At 38.5% G+C, this 18,262-nt stretch overlaps 2 protein-coding genes across 3 annotated transcripts in view; one reads left to right on the top strand and one right to left on the bottom strand.

Annotated features, from left to right (window-relative positions):
- Nucleotides 1-6,273: 6,273 nt before the first annotated feature.
- Nucleotides 6,274-11,995, top strand: PP2D1 (protein phosphatase 2C-like domain containing 1). Its single transcript, XM_009575145.1, is given in 3 exon segments — nucleotides 6,274-6,462; nucleotides 6,464-7,298; nucleotides 10,743-11,995. Coding segments are annotated over 3 exon segments (2,277 nt in total).
- A 53-nt stretch (nucleotides 11,996-12,048) lies between these two features.
- RAB5A (RAB5A, member RAS oncogene family) overlaps nucleotides 12,049-18,262 on the bottom strand; it is an 11,840-nt gene continuing 5,626 nt past the window's right edge. For both annotated transcript variants that reach the window (XM_009575143.1, XM_009575144.1), the window contains exons 4-5: nucleotides 16,670-16,763; nucleotides 12,049-13,669 (exon numbers count right to left, since the gene is read on the bottom strand). In XM_009575143.1, the coding sequence (XP_009573438.1) occupies nucleotides 13,566-13,669; nucleotides 16,670-16,763 (198 nt within the window). In that variant the 3' untranslated portion in view covers nucleotides 12,049-13,565. The remainder of the gene's footprint in view (nucleotides 13,670-16,669; nucleotides 16,764-18,262) is intronic.

The following is an 18,262-nucleotide window of genomic DNA, read 5'->3' as shown; positions in this document are numbered from 1 at the left end:
CATGGATCCAGCCTGTCCAGGTCCCTTTGTAGATCCTTCCTACCCTCAAGCAGATTAACACTCCCACCCAACTTGGTGTCATCTGCAAGGTTACTGAGGGTGCACTTGGTCCCCTTGTCCAGATCATTGATAAAGATATTAAACAGAACTGGCCCCAGTATGGACCCTTGGGGAACACCACTTGTGACCGGCCGCCAATTGGATTTAACGCCATTCACCACCACTCTTTGGGCCTGGCCTTCCAGCCAGTTTTTTACTCAGCAAAGAGTACGCCCGTCCAAGCCATGAGCAGCCAGTTACTCCAGGGGAATGTTGTGGGAAACAGTGTCAAGGCTTTACTAAAGTCTAGGCAGACAACATCCATAGCCTTTCTCTCATCCACTATGCGGGTCACCTTGTCATAGAAGGAGATCAGGTTAGTCAAGTAGGACCTGCCTTTCATAAACCCATGCTGACTGGGCCTGATCACCTGGTTGTCCTGTATGTGCGACTTGATGACGCTCAAAATGATCTCCTCCATAACCTTAATTTATTCCATAATTATTTTAATTATTAATCACTTCCTTCTTTCTTGCCTATTATCAGGTCTAGGGGTGGGAGTGTTCCCAAGTCCTGAAGGCAGGCTCTGCCCCTGGCATGCTCCCGTGACTCACCAGGTTCATCTTTATCGCTTCCCACACCTTTCATAACAAGACTTCCTTGAAGCTGCATCATTGCTTCTGGGGATACAGTAAGTAGGCTACTACGCACACCTAAGTTAACTCACTTGGGAGAAGATATCTTGTTCCTTCTGCATCATTCCCTCTGCAGATGGCTTTGGAGAATGAAAGGGCCAGCTCTGCTAAAACTGGTGGAAGGTGCAGGGCATGGCTGCTGGGTTAGCAAATGACTTTGTCTTTTCAGGTGAAGAGTTTTTCAGAGGTCTTATATGCTTTTAAGAAAGGCTACATAAGGGCTTTCACATAAGATATTAGCTCTTTGCTGCTTTTGCCAAAGGTGGCCATGTAAAACTGGGACCTGCTAAGGCAGCACCTGCACAGCAGATGCTGGCTCAGGCTGTGCCGCAGGGTATGCAATGCACAGCACTGTCAAGCTGCACCATGGCAAATACTACAACCCCTCCGGCCACCTGTGGTGGCTCCTTGGCAGGGGCCAGTGGCATCAGGCACCCCGCAGCTTGGGGAAAGACAGTCCTGGTGATGCCAGATGAGAGTCCCCACCACAGTTTCTGTAAGCGGGTATGATGCATTTGCGAACAATTTTCCAGGGGAGGTGCCACTGCCAAACTGTGTGACAGGAGAGGGGAGGGAATTCAGTCAGGAGGAGAGGAGCAGGGCTGAACATGTGGAGGCAATGAAGCCATACCATGGCATCACAGGCACATGGGAAAGGGGGGACCAAGAGCGAAGCGCTGGCTGAGGCATGAGCAGAAAAAATGCAAGGCAAAAATAAAGCAGGGAAGAAGAAAGAGACAGGCAAGGAAGCTGGTGCTTCATTCAGCAAGAATTTGCAGCAGTGAGACCTGTTTATACATATTAGCAGATAATATTGTGATGAGAAGCTCAGGGAGACTGTGACCTCCATTTTACAACACACAGCCCTTCTCTGCCTCCTCCTGTTGCCTGCAGGCAAGCAGGCATCTTCCCCGTGCTGGTTTCAGCACCCCTAATAGTCACCATTTTCTAAGACCACAAGTATGTAGCAAACAATAATCATAAAAAAACAAATCTCGCGGAGGAAGGAGTTCAGGACTAGAGATTGTGTAAGTTAAGTGCTGACTGTGAAAGAGGTAAGTGAGGAAGAAGCACGCTCTGGGTGGAGACAGGAATGACGTGTCAGAGGGAGATGACTGCATATGGGATTATGCTGTTTGGATACAAATCAGATCCTGGATCCTCGAAGCTCAATTAGTGACATCTTCATTAATTAAAAAATGAGATTGTAGTGCCAAACTGCAGAAACAGAAAATAATCTCACCTTGCTATATGAACAGCAAGCAACTCCAAGTGCCACAGCTAGAGAGGGTTGCCAGAAATATGAGGTTTACTGGGATGATGGTATCCTCTCCCATACGAGCCCCTGGCCTGCAGTCTCGTGTTCTGCCCCTCTTACAGACAGGGCAGTGTGTGGCAGAGAGGTGAAGCAGCCTCCCTTTCCTAGTAGCAAGACTAAGCACTGACCAAGAGGCTCTTTGTTGTGACACAAATGGTAAATAAGACTTTTGCCCTTGAAAATACATACAATCTCAAACTGTGGTTCCCTCCTCATTCCACATCATCTAATTTTTTTATCTGCTTCTATTTTCAGCTCAGAACATTAAGCAGTGCTGGGTTTTGGCTCTCTAAATAGTGTGAGGCTGAGCACGCTTTAGCTTCGTGTATTGTGCCATCAGTATCTCACTGTTATCCTTTAACCCAACAGAAAAAACTTGTGAGCCTGTATCTGTTCTTGATGAGGGAAATGCAAGGAGAGAAGGAAATACAGACTAATCATTTTTACTTCATAAGGAGATCAGCAAAGGAGATGTTTCCTTTTTTACTTCATTTTTACAAGGTTTTCAGCTATTAACATAAGCAGTGTATGCACACTATAAAAAATTAACATCAGGGCTGCCCTTTTAGTAATTATAAGCAAAATTATTGCAACTGAAGAGTTATAGCATATCTTGTTATTCTACATGAATGATTATGTATATTATCCTGGTTATTCACACACTGTAATAAAGTGGGACTGTTTTAGTGCTCTGAAATTGTGATTTGTTAGTGCTTACACCCACTTACAAAGATACAAACATCTGTAAAGTATGTGAGCCTTAAGAATTAAGTTTACTGAGGTCAAGCTAACATCTTGTTGAGAGTTCTCAATTTCTTGTCTCTAGTCCAAGGGGCTTTTATATACTAAATGTAAAATGGGTTCATATTTAAAAGGCTGACAAAAAGCAGCTTACCAGATTTTCATACAGGAAATACTAGTCCTAGTTTTTCTCAGGCCTGAATGCATCATCATGACAACAGCAGTGAAAAGGCTTGTGCAATCTCCCAGTCTCAAATTCAAACTATGCAGAATAAAGGAAAAGGGATCTGCGCAAGCATATATTTTCCTGCTATTTTAATACATGCCTCCTTACCTTGCCCCACTAAAGTGGTGCAGCATTTCTAGAGGAGGCTGATGCTCACCTCTTGTGGAGAGATGGACTTTCCCATAAACTGGTCTGTAGCCACCTGCAAGCTCGCCTCTGCAAGGACAAAGTATACTACAGTGTCATAAGGTGTTTTTAAGTGGCTCTGCTAATATTTTAGCCAGTATCACTTTCTAAGGAAGAGATTTTCTTTAAAAAAATTTATAACTGATCTACCTCAGCTGATCAGAGGCACTTGATTCTTTAAGACGTATTAAGATTAATTGGAGCTGGATGAGGTTGGGGCTTTGTCTTTTGACACTCCTGTAATTTTCAAGCAGTTGAAGGAATTTTGTCAAACAACTGTCACCACAGGAGAAAAGTGCATGCCTTGAAAAACAAATTATGGAAACGCTTATAATCCAGAGGTGATGGACAAAGAGCGCGAGAGAAGAAAACGTACTTCCTGGCTGAAATCCTGGAAGAGACAACACTTACAAAATAGTTCCTTTAAGGTGCGGCTGTATCAAGTTTGAAGAGAAAGCCCCAGAAAATGCATGAGGTTGAAGCAGGATGAAATTACCAAAGGCTACTCTTGCAATGTGGCTGCAGGACACTACTGCTGCTAAACCACCACTGTTTGCCCTGGTGGTGGATTAACAGCGGTAACAGTTTTAAACTGAAAGAGGGTAGATTTAGGTGAGATATTAGGAAAACATTCTTTAGTGTGAAGGTGGTGAGACTCTGGAACAGGTGGCCCAGAGAAGTTATGGATGCCCCCTCCCTGGAAGTGTTCCAGGCCAGGTTGGAGGGGCTTTGAGCAACCTGCTCTAGTGGAAGGTGTCCCTGCCCATGGCAGGCAGGTTGGAACTAGGTGATCTTTAAGGTCCCTTCCAACTGAAACCATTCTATGATTCTAACAAAGGTTAACTGAAAGCCAGAAATCTCAGAAGAGAGAATAAAAATATATAATAAATGCATTCTTGTTGGATTTCTCATCCCTACAGACACAAATACTAAACACTGAATAAAACACAATGAACTTAACAAATGTAAACACTATGTTTTCATACTTAGTAGACAGATCATGTGTAGGGTGGCAAGCTGAGCTTCTCACACGGTGTCAGGATTTTGTATGTTATTATGGTGTTTGTACACGTATGTTATGTTCTCATCTAGGGGGAGAGGATGTTATGCAAGCAGCTGTAAGGTTTAGCTGTACACCACATTACAGGACACAGTAGCCATTCAAACAACTAATTTCTTCTGCTTCCTAAGCACTATTGATATTTATATGGTTTCTTACTTATTTCAGATCATAGGCAGAATTATTAGTCCTGCTACCAATAGGGGTACCTCATGTTTTCAGTAACTTAAAACTCTGCCAGATATTAACTGTTCATACTGAAATTTTCCAAGCCTGAAGCAGAATAATTTGAAAAAGTTTCTGGTAATATGGTTTAGCTGTTTCTGAGAATATGATTTGAAAAATATGTTGGTTTGCATGTATTAAACCAAAGTTCCAATAACTATTATATAGAGAATCTCCAAGATTGTCAGGTTTTAAACTAGGGCTTGGAAATTTGGCCGAGATGGCGTCAGTGGTACACCTTTTGTAATTCTTGTAAATTTACCCAAATCAGAGCAAGTTACAATATTTAAAAAGAAGCATCAGTTTGCCAGTGCTGAGTGGAGACACACCGGCGTGTAGGTGCTGAACTCAGGCAGTCCCCCCCGCACCGGCTGGCCTCTATCAGGGAGTGCCTCGCTAGGACTTACTCTACAGCTTTGACTCTTGGGTTTGCAGCACCAGGTGCCAGATCTAACAACAGTCTCATATTTTGTCCTGGCACTCAGTGCTCTCTTTGCTAATAACAGGACAAGGCTGAAGGTGTCTTCTTACGCACATATCCCCATCACTAGTGGCAGGAGCAGTGTTTCGAACTAGATATTCAAGAGAATGTCTATGCAGGAGCACAGAAAGTCCCAGGACTCAGGAGGCAAGACAGCATCAAGGAAGGAGACTGAGGACAGACGGACTGGTCTGAAGAGGAGGGGGAGACTGGAGCAAGAAGCTGAAGTGGGAGAAAGGAGGTGCATGGGGACGGGAGGAAGAGATTAGCTTTGGCTCGGGAACAGGCAGAGAGGTTTGTGCTGACTAGACCCTATGATGTCCTTGCAGTACCTGGCCTTGATCCCACATTTTCAGCTGCGTTGCTCTTCCGCGAGCTCTGTTGCGAAGTGCGTCTCTCCTTCCATCCTGATGGCTGGAGAATACAGAGGGCACGTGCTGCTGCTCGCAGGTCTTGCAGCTCAAGGAGCAGGGGTGTTTCCCACAGACCTAAAAGCTCAAACACTGCTTGGTCCATTTGATAATACTTTTGTTCTTCATTATGCTTTTTTGATTTAGAAACTGACACATTCAAAATCCATCCTACATTAAAGAAACATGAACATTGCAAAATCTAGCTCTTGTAGCAAGAAAAACAATAGAGTATTGTCCACATAAATGTAATTTATCTTCTGTGTGCCTAAATACAATGGTATAAAATAATTTAATCTTTTTCCAGTTGACTCCTAAAGTCCTCACAACTAAAACTGATGGCAATAAGAGTGAGATTTGATTAAAGAGATACACCAATGCTTCTAGCCCTGTTTCATATTTCCCATGCCAGATTGGTAGATTTTTTTTTTAATCTTAATCTTGAATATGCTTCCCCCCCGCAAGTAGGAATTACACTCCACTACCATGTCTGGAAAGTGATCAATAGATACAGAAAAGCTGATGAGGAACTATGTCATATTTACAGTTCTAACAGTGTGAAGGCATAGGGCTATGCACTGAATCACAAGGAGGAACTGACTGAAACCTCACTAGGTACAAGAATAATCTAAGTTGTGTCATGAACTCTGTATTTCCAAACTTTTCACTTCTTGCATTTGCTGTATTACTGATTTTTAACATAGTTATTAGTTACAATTTTTATATAATCTCACATGGGTTTCCTAGTTTCTTGACCACACATGCATTAGTACACAATGATGCAATTCAGAGTTTGTAAGAGAGTGAGAACAAGGCTTAGGTAAATGTAGTGTTACCTAATATTAAAATACTGAAATATGAAAACTCTTAACATATTCAACTCCTTTATAGAATGACATTGGAGGAAAAATCTCAGGACAAAACAAACCCACCTGATTTTGAACTTTCCAGAGATGAGGAAGATCAGCTGGAGAAGGTTACAATTGCACCTGAGAATAACAATTCCAAGTGCATTTCAATTTTTTGCTCTGCATGTCAACAAACAATATATCCATACCACATTCTTCATCATAAAAAAAACCCACAAAGCCCTAACTTTGCTGGGCTTTGATAGCCCACAAATAAAGACTGACAACAAAATACTTTTGGCTCAGAGACAGAAACTGATTTCAAAATTGACCAAGATTCCTAAATATTCTGAGACACATAAGCAGAAGATTGATTATTCATTTGAATTCCTTATGGACAATCATACTCCGACATCATATTGTGATCTTGCTAATATTAACAATCCTAGTACTCTTAAGAAAGTAAATAATTCCTTAATAAAAGCATTATCAATTTGCCAAGATAAAAATTCCACATGGCAGGGACACATGGAAGACAGATTTATTGTGCTCGACAACTATGGAAATAGGTCAGATACATGTTTTCTGGGGTTAGTTGATGGCTCTCATGGTGTGACAGCTGCAGAAACAGTTGCAGCAGAGCTTCCACTTTTATTTCTTGACCAGCTTGCTCAAACGGATTCCTCCTACAAAAAGAGTGAGGATGAACAGCAAATTCTAGATTCTTTTGCCACAGTAATCAAGGCAGATTACAGGGAAAAAGAGAAGATTTTCTGTGATAAACCAGGCAATGACAAGACCAACAAGACCAATACTTACGAATGGATTCACAAAGCGTATGCCAAGTCCTTTTGGAGAATGGATAGACTTTTACGACTGGGAAGGAATGAGGTTTCCAAAGTTCGCTGGAGTGGCTGTTCAGTGGTTACCTGTTTGGTGGAAAGAATCCACAGTGAAGAGGCAGATGGCATTGAGGAAGAAGAACGAAAACATTCTAGAAACACCACGCATAGTCCATTAGCCAGGACAGCCAAAGGTGTTGCTGGGTTACTACACATCGCTAATATAGGTATGTACATTCCACGCCAGGATTTTTTTTTTCTCCTCCCAATAAAGAGAAAAAATAAGCTAATCTAGAGATATGTTGGCAGTAGATTCTAGAGATAAAAACCAGCAATTGCTTTAGCTTGACAATGTGAAGAAGACATGATAAATTCCGTTGCAAGTGATATTGGTATCAGACAGTAAGTATTAAGCTTATTAGATAAGTAGCTTCAATATGATATTTGATTTAAAGCAGTAAAGTCAATTTACTAATGTGAAAGACACAGTTAGGAAGCATTCCATAATACCCAAGTGACCTCTGTAAGAGTAGCAAGGCCTTTTTTTTTTTTTTTTTTTTTTAAAAAAAATCAGGAGGTTTAAGGTGTCATCACTTTAGGGCAGGCAATCACAAATCTTCTGATTTTAGATCCGATAAATCCCTTGTGTCAATGAAACATACTTAAGATATTCTTTTTGTTAATTTGTTTCATTGAGACTAAGTGCCAACCACATTTTGCTACCAGCAAACTGAAAACATGATTTGTGCGGATCATCTGAATTATTAATTTCTAAAATAGCAATTGGTTGTTATTTACTGTTGCTATGGAAGATCTATTTGGACCTGTTTCCTTATGAAGTAGAACCCTGCTTTGCCTTTCTATAGCATAGAAAATCAGTTATTAATTACAATCAGAAACACTGATACATTCCTAATGCTTTCCACCCTGCAGCCCTGCTGCAGAAAACGCTAGATAAAGCTCTTGCAGTTCTTAGCAACTCATTGTATCTTCCCACTTGATGATTTGAGTTACCACTTAAGTTCTCTTGCGTACATAAGACAATTGTAAGATTACAGGCAAGACACTTGCTTTCCCATAAAGGAGTACGCAAGCAGAATTATATAAAAAAAGCTGTTGGGTAAATAGTTTCAAATGGATTTGTGTCTACAGTTATATTCTCTAGTGTCTTCCAGTCTCTGTTTGAAGCACATGCCCAGCACTATAAGGAGTGTGCTAACATGGCAACTTTCCTTTCCTCCTCAAATGAGTGTACTCACAAAACTTGTAAGACTGCTTCATATTTTTTAATTTCAGTCAAGTTTCATATGAATCAAGAGGGTCAAAGATCAGCAGGGAAAGGGAAAACCATTTGAGAGGCCTCATTTTTTTCAGGAGGCAAAAAAAAATTATCATATTCCACATTTGGAAAAACTGATCCCAGATAAAAAAAAAGAATGTTTTTGCTTAACAACAATATGCAATCCTCCGCCAGTCTGAGGAACAACTTGAACATGCACTGACACTGAACTAAGTAACTGTGGTCTGTTCCTCTGCCTCCTCTCCTCCATTCTCCCGATGCTTGTTGCTATCGCCATACTTTCTCTACCTCAAATAAGCATTTTCACAGCTACCTGAACTTTACTGTTACAGGTATCAAAACTGGTAGTTTAGCGCTAGCTCAGGTATTCTTTCAGGAGATGCAGCCACACCTTTAATGGAATACAGTATTAACATAAAGGTTGTAATGTTTTTGTTCGCATTTGTTTTCACCTTACTAGGGAAGAAACTCATTTTTATTACAAAGAGCTTGAGAGGTAAGATGAAGGTAAGAAAATTTGGTAGAGAATTCAACCAACCTAATTTTTCTGGTTCTAGTTACCTGCCTCCATCCTTCCCTCTGAGATGAGGTTTTATACAATTAAAAATACTGTAAACTCAAGCTCTGCTAATGAGTTAAGGCTTGAATTGATCAGAGATACTTTAAGCCTTTTATCATTAAAGTCCATTTGAACCATTGCTAAAGACACATTTATTTAATCTAATACACTTAATTTTCCACCAAACATATCACACCAAAGAAAAAGATTTGCACAACATCAAGCTTCATTTTCCCCCAGGAATGTGTTCTTACAGAAGTACAGGCATGTTCCTTCATCACCGGGTAAGCAACTAAGAGGATAGTCAGATATGCGGAGCAGGAGATGATGGCACCAGCCAGCTTTGTCTTCTTCGTTTAGTCCCACATTGACAGGTCAGCTAGTTTTTGTCGATTCTTTTGCCCTGTCTCTGGTTTGCAGACAAGTGACTTGCATCCAAAAGCGACTAGATTTTACTCTTTCTTGCAGTCAAATTGTTCCACAGGGGTTATATTACGCCCTTTTGTTAGGCTTACAGCTGGTGGTCTTACTCCGAGGGTTCAAAGGAAATTTTAAACAATCTTCTAGCTCTCCATGGAAATCCGAGGAAGGAGGAGGGAGCAAGCACAAGGAAACATTCACACAGTGTAACTTAAGGCATCTACATTGTATAATCAATAAAAAGGTGCACCCTTCAGTTTGATGTTCTGAATCACCTTCTAGAGAACTCTGTCTTCACAGACTACACTTAGCTGTTTCCTACACTAGACAATGCCAATACTGCCCAAGAAATACAACTACCATACAAGCAGTGCCTACTTACAAACACTTTTCAGAGATCTGTGCCCTAGTCTAGCCAGATGATATTAAAAATACAATATAAGTGTACACGCTGCAGCCAGCTTAGAGTCCGGAAAGCTACCATCCCACTCAAGTTCCTTCTGTAAGACATCACTTTTGCCCTTATGCCAACACATGGGAGCAGACCAATAACCTCCTCTCTAACACAAAAAACAGTATTCTCCCAGCGTAGCCATAGAGGATCTCAAATAATACATCACTTTGTTTCAGAGCTGCTTTCCTTCATGCTCTGCATTCATGTCTGACAAGACTAGTCACCTGCAGTGTTGCAATTTCTAACATTTTTCATTCTCACCCTGCAGATTTCAAAAGTGTTGAGGGAAAGGTAAAATACCTATTCCTACTAAAGGAAAGAAGTCAGTCCTCAACCTCTCACGATGACTGTGAGAACTCTTGCTCTCTTGGGTCCCTTAACCAAGGAAGAGATTTAAGGCACCATGGTAGTAAACTGTAAATTCTACATGATGTCCAAATTGTTTTCAGGTACTAGAAATTTTATACTGCTAAAAACAGTCTGAACCTGAAACTTCTTGATGAGTCCATTCAGCCATAATATTTTGAAAGCACATGCTTTCCTCGGGGGAAAAAAAAAAAGAAGATTATTTAAGAAAAATATGCACTCTTGCTTAAAAGCCAGTCAAGGTGCAACATTTCTGTCAGACTGCACTTTAAGCTGAATGAAATGTCATTTAAGACTCCTCATAAGAGTTTAGTTGCAGTCAGAAGAATAAAGTTCTGGAATGGTCTTCTGAATAATGGGAGGGAAAAAAAACCACAGAAAACTTGGCTGTAAAAGAGAACCAGATTAATTGATGGACATACTGTTGCCTGTGGCAGTAGACAATTGAACTATGACCTCAGTTTTTTTCCCAGTCCTTAGCAAAAGGCTAACTGTTAATCTAACAGCAGGAGCTTAAAAAAAAAAAACATCAGTATGCTACAATTCAAAACAGTATCTTATCTCAATTTTAGGTAATGCACATGCAGTCTTATGTAAAAACGGAAAAACTCACTGCCTCTCAAAAGAGCACAGCACTTCTAATGTAAGCGAGAGAAAACGCATACTTCAGAATGGTGGACACATCAGCACTAATGAACCGGATGGATTAGTAGAGGGGTACCTGAGAACTACAAGGGGTCTTGGACATCATGGAGATCCAGTACTGAAAAGATCTGTTATACCTGTACCTCATACTATATCTGTCCCCATTGATGATACTTGTCAGTTTCTTATTTTAGCTTCTAATGGACTTTGGGAGGTTTTGGATTACAATGAAGTACTTGCATTAACTCTAACAACATTCACTCATTATTTGAGAATGTACGAATGTGTTCAACAAAACGGGACTTCTCTGTGTAAGTGTCAGTATTTGATGCCCCTCACTGAAGACAACTTAAATGACTCAAAGGCTACTAAAGATCTGCAAGATGGAATAGAGATACTGTATTCCAATAAAGACATTTTTCTCACTGACTCAAAAGGCAACCTGAAACAAAATAAGCCAAAATGTTCTAGGAGGAATTATTTGCAAAGTGAAGATGGAGTTCCTAAGGAAACTGATGACCACAAAAATCAAGCTGATCCAGGACTGTCTCTTTTCACTAACAATGAAGTAAAATCACAGTACAGAGATATAAAACAGGCCGATTCTAGCACACAAAGTGGCTCTGAAGAACTGAAACAGTTTGAGGACAGAAAAGTTTATCTATGTAACAATCTTCAGCCACAGCCACAGACTGCAGAGCAAGAAGAAACAGACACTGGTAATTTCTGTGCGACAGGTCCAAGTCACACCCATAAACAGCTGCGAGAGAATGTACTGGCAATAGGGTCTAAAGACATGAAACAGCCCCCAAAAGATACAAAAGCATGCCTATCTAATTATGACTCAGGTCCACAACTGGCAGAAAAAATGGACTCCAAGATATTTTGTGACAAACCTGCAAGTTACGCTGGTCAAGAACTGCTAAAGACTGTATCACCAGTGGGTTCTAAACCACCACCACTGTTTGAAGAGGATACAAAAACATACCCGTCCAATTGCGAATCACGAACTGCAGGAAGAGGCAGAGTCACCTCTGAGACACTCTACAACAATGCAGCAAGCTACATTAGTGAACAACTGGTAAAGACTGCATTAGCTGCCGGTTCAAGAGACAATATTACTATTTTGATTGTACTTCTAAATGGATGCGATAAAATACCCAATTACCTCAACATTTAAAAAATTATCATAGGATAACTGGAGTGCCACAGTACATATAGTACAAGCTTATATTTAGCTGTGTCATGAATTTACTTCTAATCATCTTAAATGCTGACCCACATAGTGAATCAGACATTTTGTCTGGAACTGTGCAAATGCAATAAACCCTTCTGAAACTCTCAATAAGAAACGGTAATCATAATCTTTTTTCTTTAAACCACTTTATTCAAACCTGAGCACCTCAATATAAAACTAAACACTGGTGAACTGTCATTTTCCTTGCTAAACCCAGATTACTGCAAATTTAAAATCTGCACAAGTAAGTTTCTGCTATCAGTTCAACATTTAAATAGACTAATTCATCTCTTCTGACACACTTGGTAGATTTCATATAATGAAAATAACTAAAAGAATTAGTGCAATATACTGGACAGATCAAAATAAAATGTACTTTGGAAAACAAAGTTGCAAAGTTCATTACTGACAGACAGCAGTACTTATGTTACAGATACAGGAGCATCATTTATTACTGTTCTAGCCGTAAAGGAAGAACTTAGAACCCCCTTTGATTAGAGAGGAAAAAAGTTAGCTTTAAGTAACTGTACATTCTGTATACCTTTAAGCAACTCTTAAATATTACAGAAAGTATTAAACAAAAGTAGACTACAATGCAGAGTACCTATTTACAGTACATTAATATCCAAATTTAAAATCAAGTTGGATGTACATAATCGTTAGTGCACTATTTTTTTCCTTAGGGGAAAAACATAAACTGTAATGGCCAGCAATGATCAAAACCAAGAAAGAAGTCACAGACACCAAGTTTGTTGTGGTTTTACTTGAAGAGCTCTTACAGTTTGCAGAGAAAAGAAAAAATCCTAAGTTGTAAAGTTGAATTTACTGGTCTGTACCCTCTGAACAGATTAGAAATGAAGTTAAACTTGATTTATCACTAATTCCTTTAGATAGCTAACTGGGCTGATATAATTTACATACAGTGTACCAACTAAAACTCCACTTTCCTGCAAGCACAGGGTTCTTAAAATCGTTAATGCAAGTATTATTTGTAATTAAATTATTAAACTATGGAATGTATAACTAAACAGTAGATACCTGCAGAAACAACTGGTTGCATCAATACTGTGAATACGTTTAAGTAATTTTTAGATCCTGTTTCTAAAAAGGTTTTAAAGCACAATTGAGAATTATGAAAAGTCCCAATTCTATTTATTATAACAGTAATCAGTATTGAGGCTACAGGAACTGGCTAATTAGGTCCACGGAAAGTAGTTCTTCTACACCCCTAATGGTAAGTGATTTTTAAAACATTTCAACTGAAGGAAGTTTATGCCGCTTCCATCTAGCCTCTACTGCTGAAACATTACAGCCAGTGGTGGATACATGCATGTTAAAATTTTAGGTCAAAAAAAAACCAAAACTCTGTATCATGAACTTGACTACTATCATAAGTCTCTTCGCTGTTTGGAAGCTGTACTGGGCCAGGTTAAGCACTCCAATTCCATGGTTATTAACAGTTAGGAAGCAGAAGAATATTCAGAACAGTTTAAAGCAATTGATGTTTTAGTTACTACAACATTGACGGTGGTTGCGTGGGTTCAGTAAGGTCTACTCCTCTTCCTCTGGCAGAGTTGGCTCCTGCATTCTGTGGTTCATTCTTGGGCAATTTTTTTGCTATAAAATCAACAAGAAATAAGAGTTAAAACTGGGATTATACTAAAATTAAATCACCTGAGTACACAAACAGTCAACACCTTATTACTCTGTAATCACTATAAAATCTGATTTGATTCAGTGTGTTGGTAATAAAAGTAGTTAAGACACTTAACTTCTTAGTGATTAACTACCTTACCAATGATTTTCAAGAGTGAAATGTATTAGTAATTGAGCAGTAAAATGTATCTGCACAGGTATGCTATGCCAGTACATGACGGCTCTTATGGGAATCCACCTACACAGAACAGGCTTTAAGATCAGGACATTAGTGCTAAAAGCTACAGAAACACTGAAAAGGCACAAAACACAGACACAAATGGGTCAAACTACTGCCCAGCTATCTAGCCAGAGTTAAGTATTTGCATACAACATATAAAATGGCCCTCAGCACTAGATCAAGTCTCTCCTCTCTTTTTCAAGCTGTCTCTTCTCTCCAGCTTTTATGAGTCAACTGACTGTGATAATTTCTTTGTTGTCCTTGTAGCTCCAGGGTACCTCCTCGGTGCTAATGTGAAAAACAAGGCTTACAAATGTTACCCTTCTGAGCAGCAGCTCCTCCTAGCAATTTTCTGATGGAGAGAAAGCTAAATATTACATAAAAGGACTTCTCTGGGGCTGCCTTGCCCACGTTAGCAGGACCCAACAGCCATCTTTATTCTACAGTTTGGCTGCATGCTTCAACTCCAAAGCAATTACTTTGGCCAGCTTTTTAAAGAACAACTTTTCCTAAAAGTAATGAAATGCAAGTATAACAGCCAGAAAACCAGCAGCGTACACATCAACAAGATGTGTTGTGGTGCTAGATAATCTCAGGGTGCGAGGTAATCTCATCTAGGCTCCCTTTCCCACAAAAGGTTGGACCAGATGATCTTTTGAGGTCCCTTCCAACTTAGGCTGTTCTGCGATGCTGTGATAGAACCCAAGAGTTCACGTGATACTGAGCTGCTGAGATAGTACAAAGGGACAAACTACCAGTAGAATAATGCCTTCAGAGCACTGTTGTTTTGGATTCTAGATACATTCTAGAACTACAAATTAACATGAATTTTAACTGGAAGTTCTGAAAGAGCTCTAAAACAGTCAATTTACAAGCACCTGTAGCTTGCATCCCTCAATTCTGTCCATGTTCTCATTTTTCATTTTCTCCCATTTTTGAAGATCATATGTACACATGGTCCTGAGAACTGCATCCATGTTGTGCAAAAGGCTATTCCACGTTCCATACAATACTTAAATCCTCGTCAAGATTTCCTTTCAAGGTCCATTGCTGCAGAGATCTTGTTCTGATGCACTGACAAAGCTGAATTTCACCCATTGATGTGAAAGAATACTTACATGAACAACCAACCTCGCAGACAAAATACCCAGGTACTAACGGGGCATTGTTTTCTCAAATTTACTTTGTATACTTTACTAAAATATGGAGAGGTAAGAATTACAGCAGATATAAGAAATGACCAAAAAAATTATCAGATTTGGGGTATTTTTTTTTTTTTAAAAAAACAAGATGCAAACTGCACCTTTAAACAAATTAATTTTAAAATTTCACCGGAACAGTGCAATTGAGCATTTCTGTATCATTAACTGTAGGTGTATCTTGAGCATCTATGAGAAAAATACACTTTCCACTCATACAGTTATGTGGTTTTTCTCCCCCCCCAAGTATTTATAGTTAATATGAAACAAGTACTTGTTATAAAATGTTGCTATAGTGATAATTTAATTTGCATCTGCTGGAAGTTTGAACCGCACCACAAATTACCTTCTGCTTTACTGACTTGGAAAGCAAAAGATAAGAGCTCTTTAGAAACATTTAATTTTGATAGCAATGCTGTTTTTCACAAAATGAAGTGGGATAGAGAGGTCACTGTAGTGCAAAATACAAAAACAGATTTAATAAGGTTATTTGACACTATACATTACTATTCTCCAGTAACAGAGCCACTACTGGGATTAAGGTGATTACTAAATAGGTTGGTGACCAACCTAAAAATGCATGCTTTTTCCTCAACTTTCAAAATTTTATTAACAATGAAATACAATTTTGTGTCTATCAATGGAATTAACAAAGTTTCTTAGTAATTTATACTTACTATTACATGTTAGCATCTTTACAGAAATGCCTAAAATTATGTCAGGGCTAAAAATATATTAGTAAATTTACTTTTTACATGAAGTGTCCTTTACTTATACTTAGACATTGAATTTAAACACACATTGTCATCTTTGGCACAACTTTTGGATTTCAGATAGCTCAACATTTGGAATTCAAACAAAATTTTAACACAAAAGCATATTTAGCAAATATTTTGTTTAGACTAAAATGAATACTTGACTTTTTTTTTAAGCAAGTCCATTATCATTCTCCCATTTTGAATTGTTTCCAGCTTCAACTACCACTGTCTCATAAAAGGTACATTATTCCAGGTTCTGCATCTATCCAAGGCAGTGTGGAATCTGCTGCAAACAACATACCATCAAAAGGCACACATTTATACACTTTCACTTACATTCTTACACTAATTTGATTAACGAATGCCAAGTGCATCTTACAGTTAAGAAAAGCTGTGTGAAGCTTTTTACGGTTACCTATACCATGGGAAAGGTAGTTTTTTGTATATAACTAAAGCTTAATTTTGCTTGAACTTGAAGCACTACAAGTTTTCATCATAGAATCAAAACAGGTACATGAAACTCGCTGGCAGAATTCAAAAGTAACCTAGCTTAGCTATTCCAAGTTAATCCAAGTGTTTTGGTTCTTGACAGAAGACCTGTGCAACTGTGCTTCAAGTAAGTTTATCTGACTTCTGAACACCAAAAAGGATCTGAAATGGGCTAAGGAAACTTCAGTGTGAGAAACAGTTTAGGTGAAACAAAGATCTTGGATTAGGAAGATTGTGATTGCATGTGTCTCGTGAAAACAATTCCCTTAAATTCTCAGTTTGTTCATAAACTCACCAATTGCCATGAATATTTCATTTACGTTCATAGATGTTTTGGCAGACGTCTCCATGAACAATAAGCTGTTATCATCTGCATAAGCCTGTGCTTCCTGAAAGTTAAAATAAAAATGCAGTACTTCATTTAAAAAAAAAACAACCCAAAACCAAAAAAAACCACATTCATTACACATTGTACTTTTATTGCTAGTAAGGAACAATTTCTATACCATTTTGAAAGAAAGTTTGTTGAAACACTCATGTGACAACGTGTTATTCATCAGCTATGAAGAAGTCACAATACCATCAAGCAGTTAAACTTTTAGAAATGCAATCTTAAAAATCCTTACTCCTCCTAAAAACATCCAGATGGAAAAGTCTCAGGCAAAACTAAATAATAAATAAGAATATTTATTAAAAAGACAACCCTGATCCAGAACACTAGCTGTGATAGCAAGAATGAATAAGCTCCAGAAAGTGCCATCAAATGTCAGAAAGTCTATTACTACTTTGGAAAGAAGACAGTTTGTGAACTATCTCAAATCTTTCAACCATCGAGGCAGATGATCAGAACAGTTCCATTATTCTGACAGAAATTCACAAGTATAAAACAAATAAGCAGTATTAAATATCTTGCCACGTTATCTCCCTTTTCAGTCTGAATTTTGATCTGAAATACACTGTTTATAAGAAGTTTCCTATTTCTGCTACTTCCTGTTAGCCAATTCAACGGAGAATCCCCAGCTTCTTATGATTATGTAACTGCCTTTGCATTCGACAGGGAATCCGCAAAAAGGCAAACTATAGAATACCTATGATAAAAAAAAATAATCTGCAGCATTCTATATTCATTTAAGTGACATCTGCTAAGATCTAGGTAACTATATCCGAAATAACAGATTAACAAATACCTAGAAATCTAAAATGTGCTTTGCAATGAGAAAGGATTGTCAAGCCTGCAAGGAACCCATAAATCCGCATTAACAAAAAACTGAACATTTGAAAAATATTAAGATTGTAATTGCACAAAAAATCATAAAGATAGTTATACTTTGGTAATTAAATTTGATTAAGTTTATGACAGCACACATGTATGAAATTTTTGTTAAATACCACAGTTTTTCACAAAATACTAAGGTCTTCTGTCACACAGCTTTATGTTACAATTGACATGGAACTATAAAATTAGAGAACAAAGTTGTTGAATTCTGACAGAAAAATACCTAACACACTGCTAACGTTCACAGTCCAACTCCTATAGTTACAAAAGGTTTCATTACTATACACAGCAGTATCTCACACAGTGGCAGATTAAATACAGATTAAAACCGTAAGAGAATTAATGACTAATAAATACGATCTTAATTTAAATTCAATCAATCATGAATGGACCAGAACCACCTGCAGTAAGTTTTATTTGCTTTGGAAGCTATTTTCTGATGACTTAGTTAAATTTTCTAGAAGAAAATATAGCAGTGAGACCACAGATATATCCACTAAATCAAAAAGAATGCTATGAAAAGCACAATTAAAACTTGAACACTGCTTCAACAGTATAGCCTAAGCAAGTTAAGCACATCAATCAGGTTTGTATCATACGATAATCAAAATT

This window comes from Fulmarus glacialis, unplaced genomic scaffold (assembly GCF_000690835.1).
Source record: "Fulmarus glacialis isolate BGI_N327 unplaced genomic scaffold, ASM69083v1 scaffold8663, whole genome shotgun sequence".
Taxonomy (NCBI): domain Eukaryota; kingdom Metazoa; phylum Chordata; class Aves; order Procellariiformes; family Procellariidae; genus Fulmarus; species Fulmarus glacialis.
This window is presented reverse-complemented; position numbering and strand designations above follow the sequence as displayed.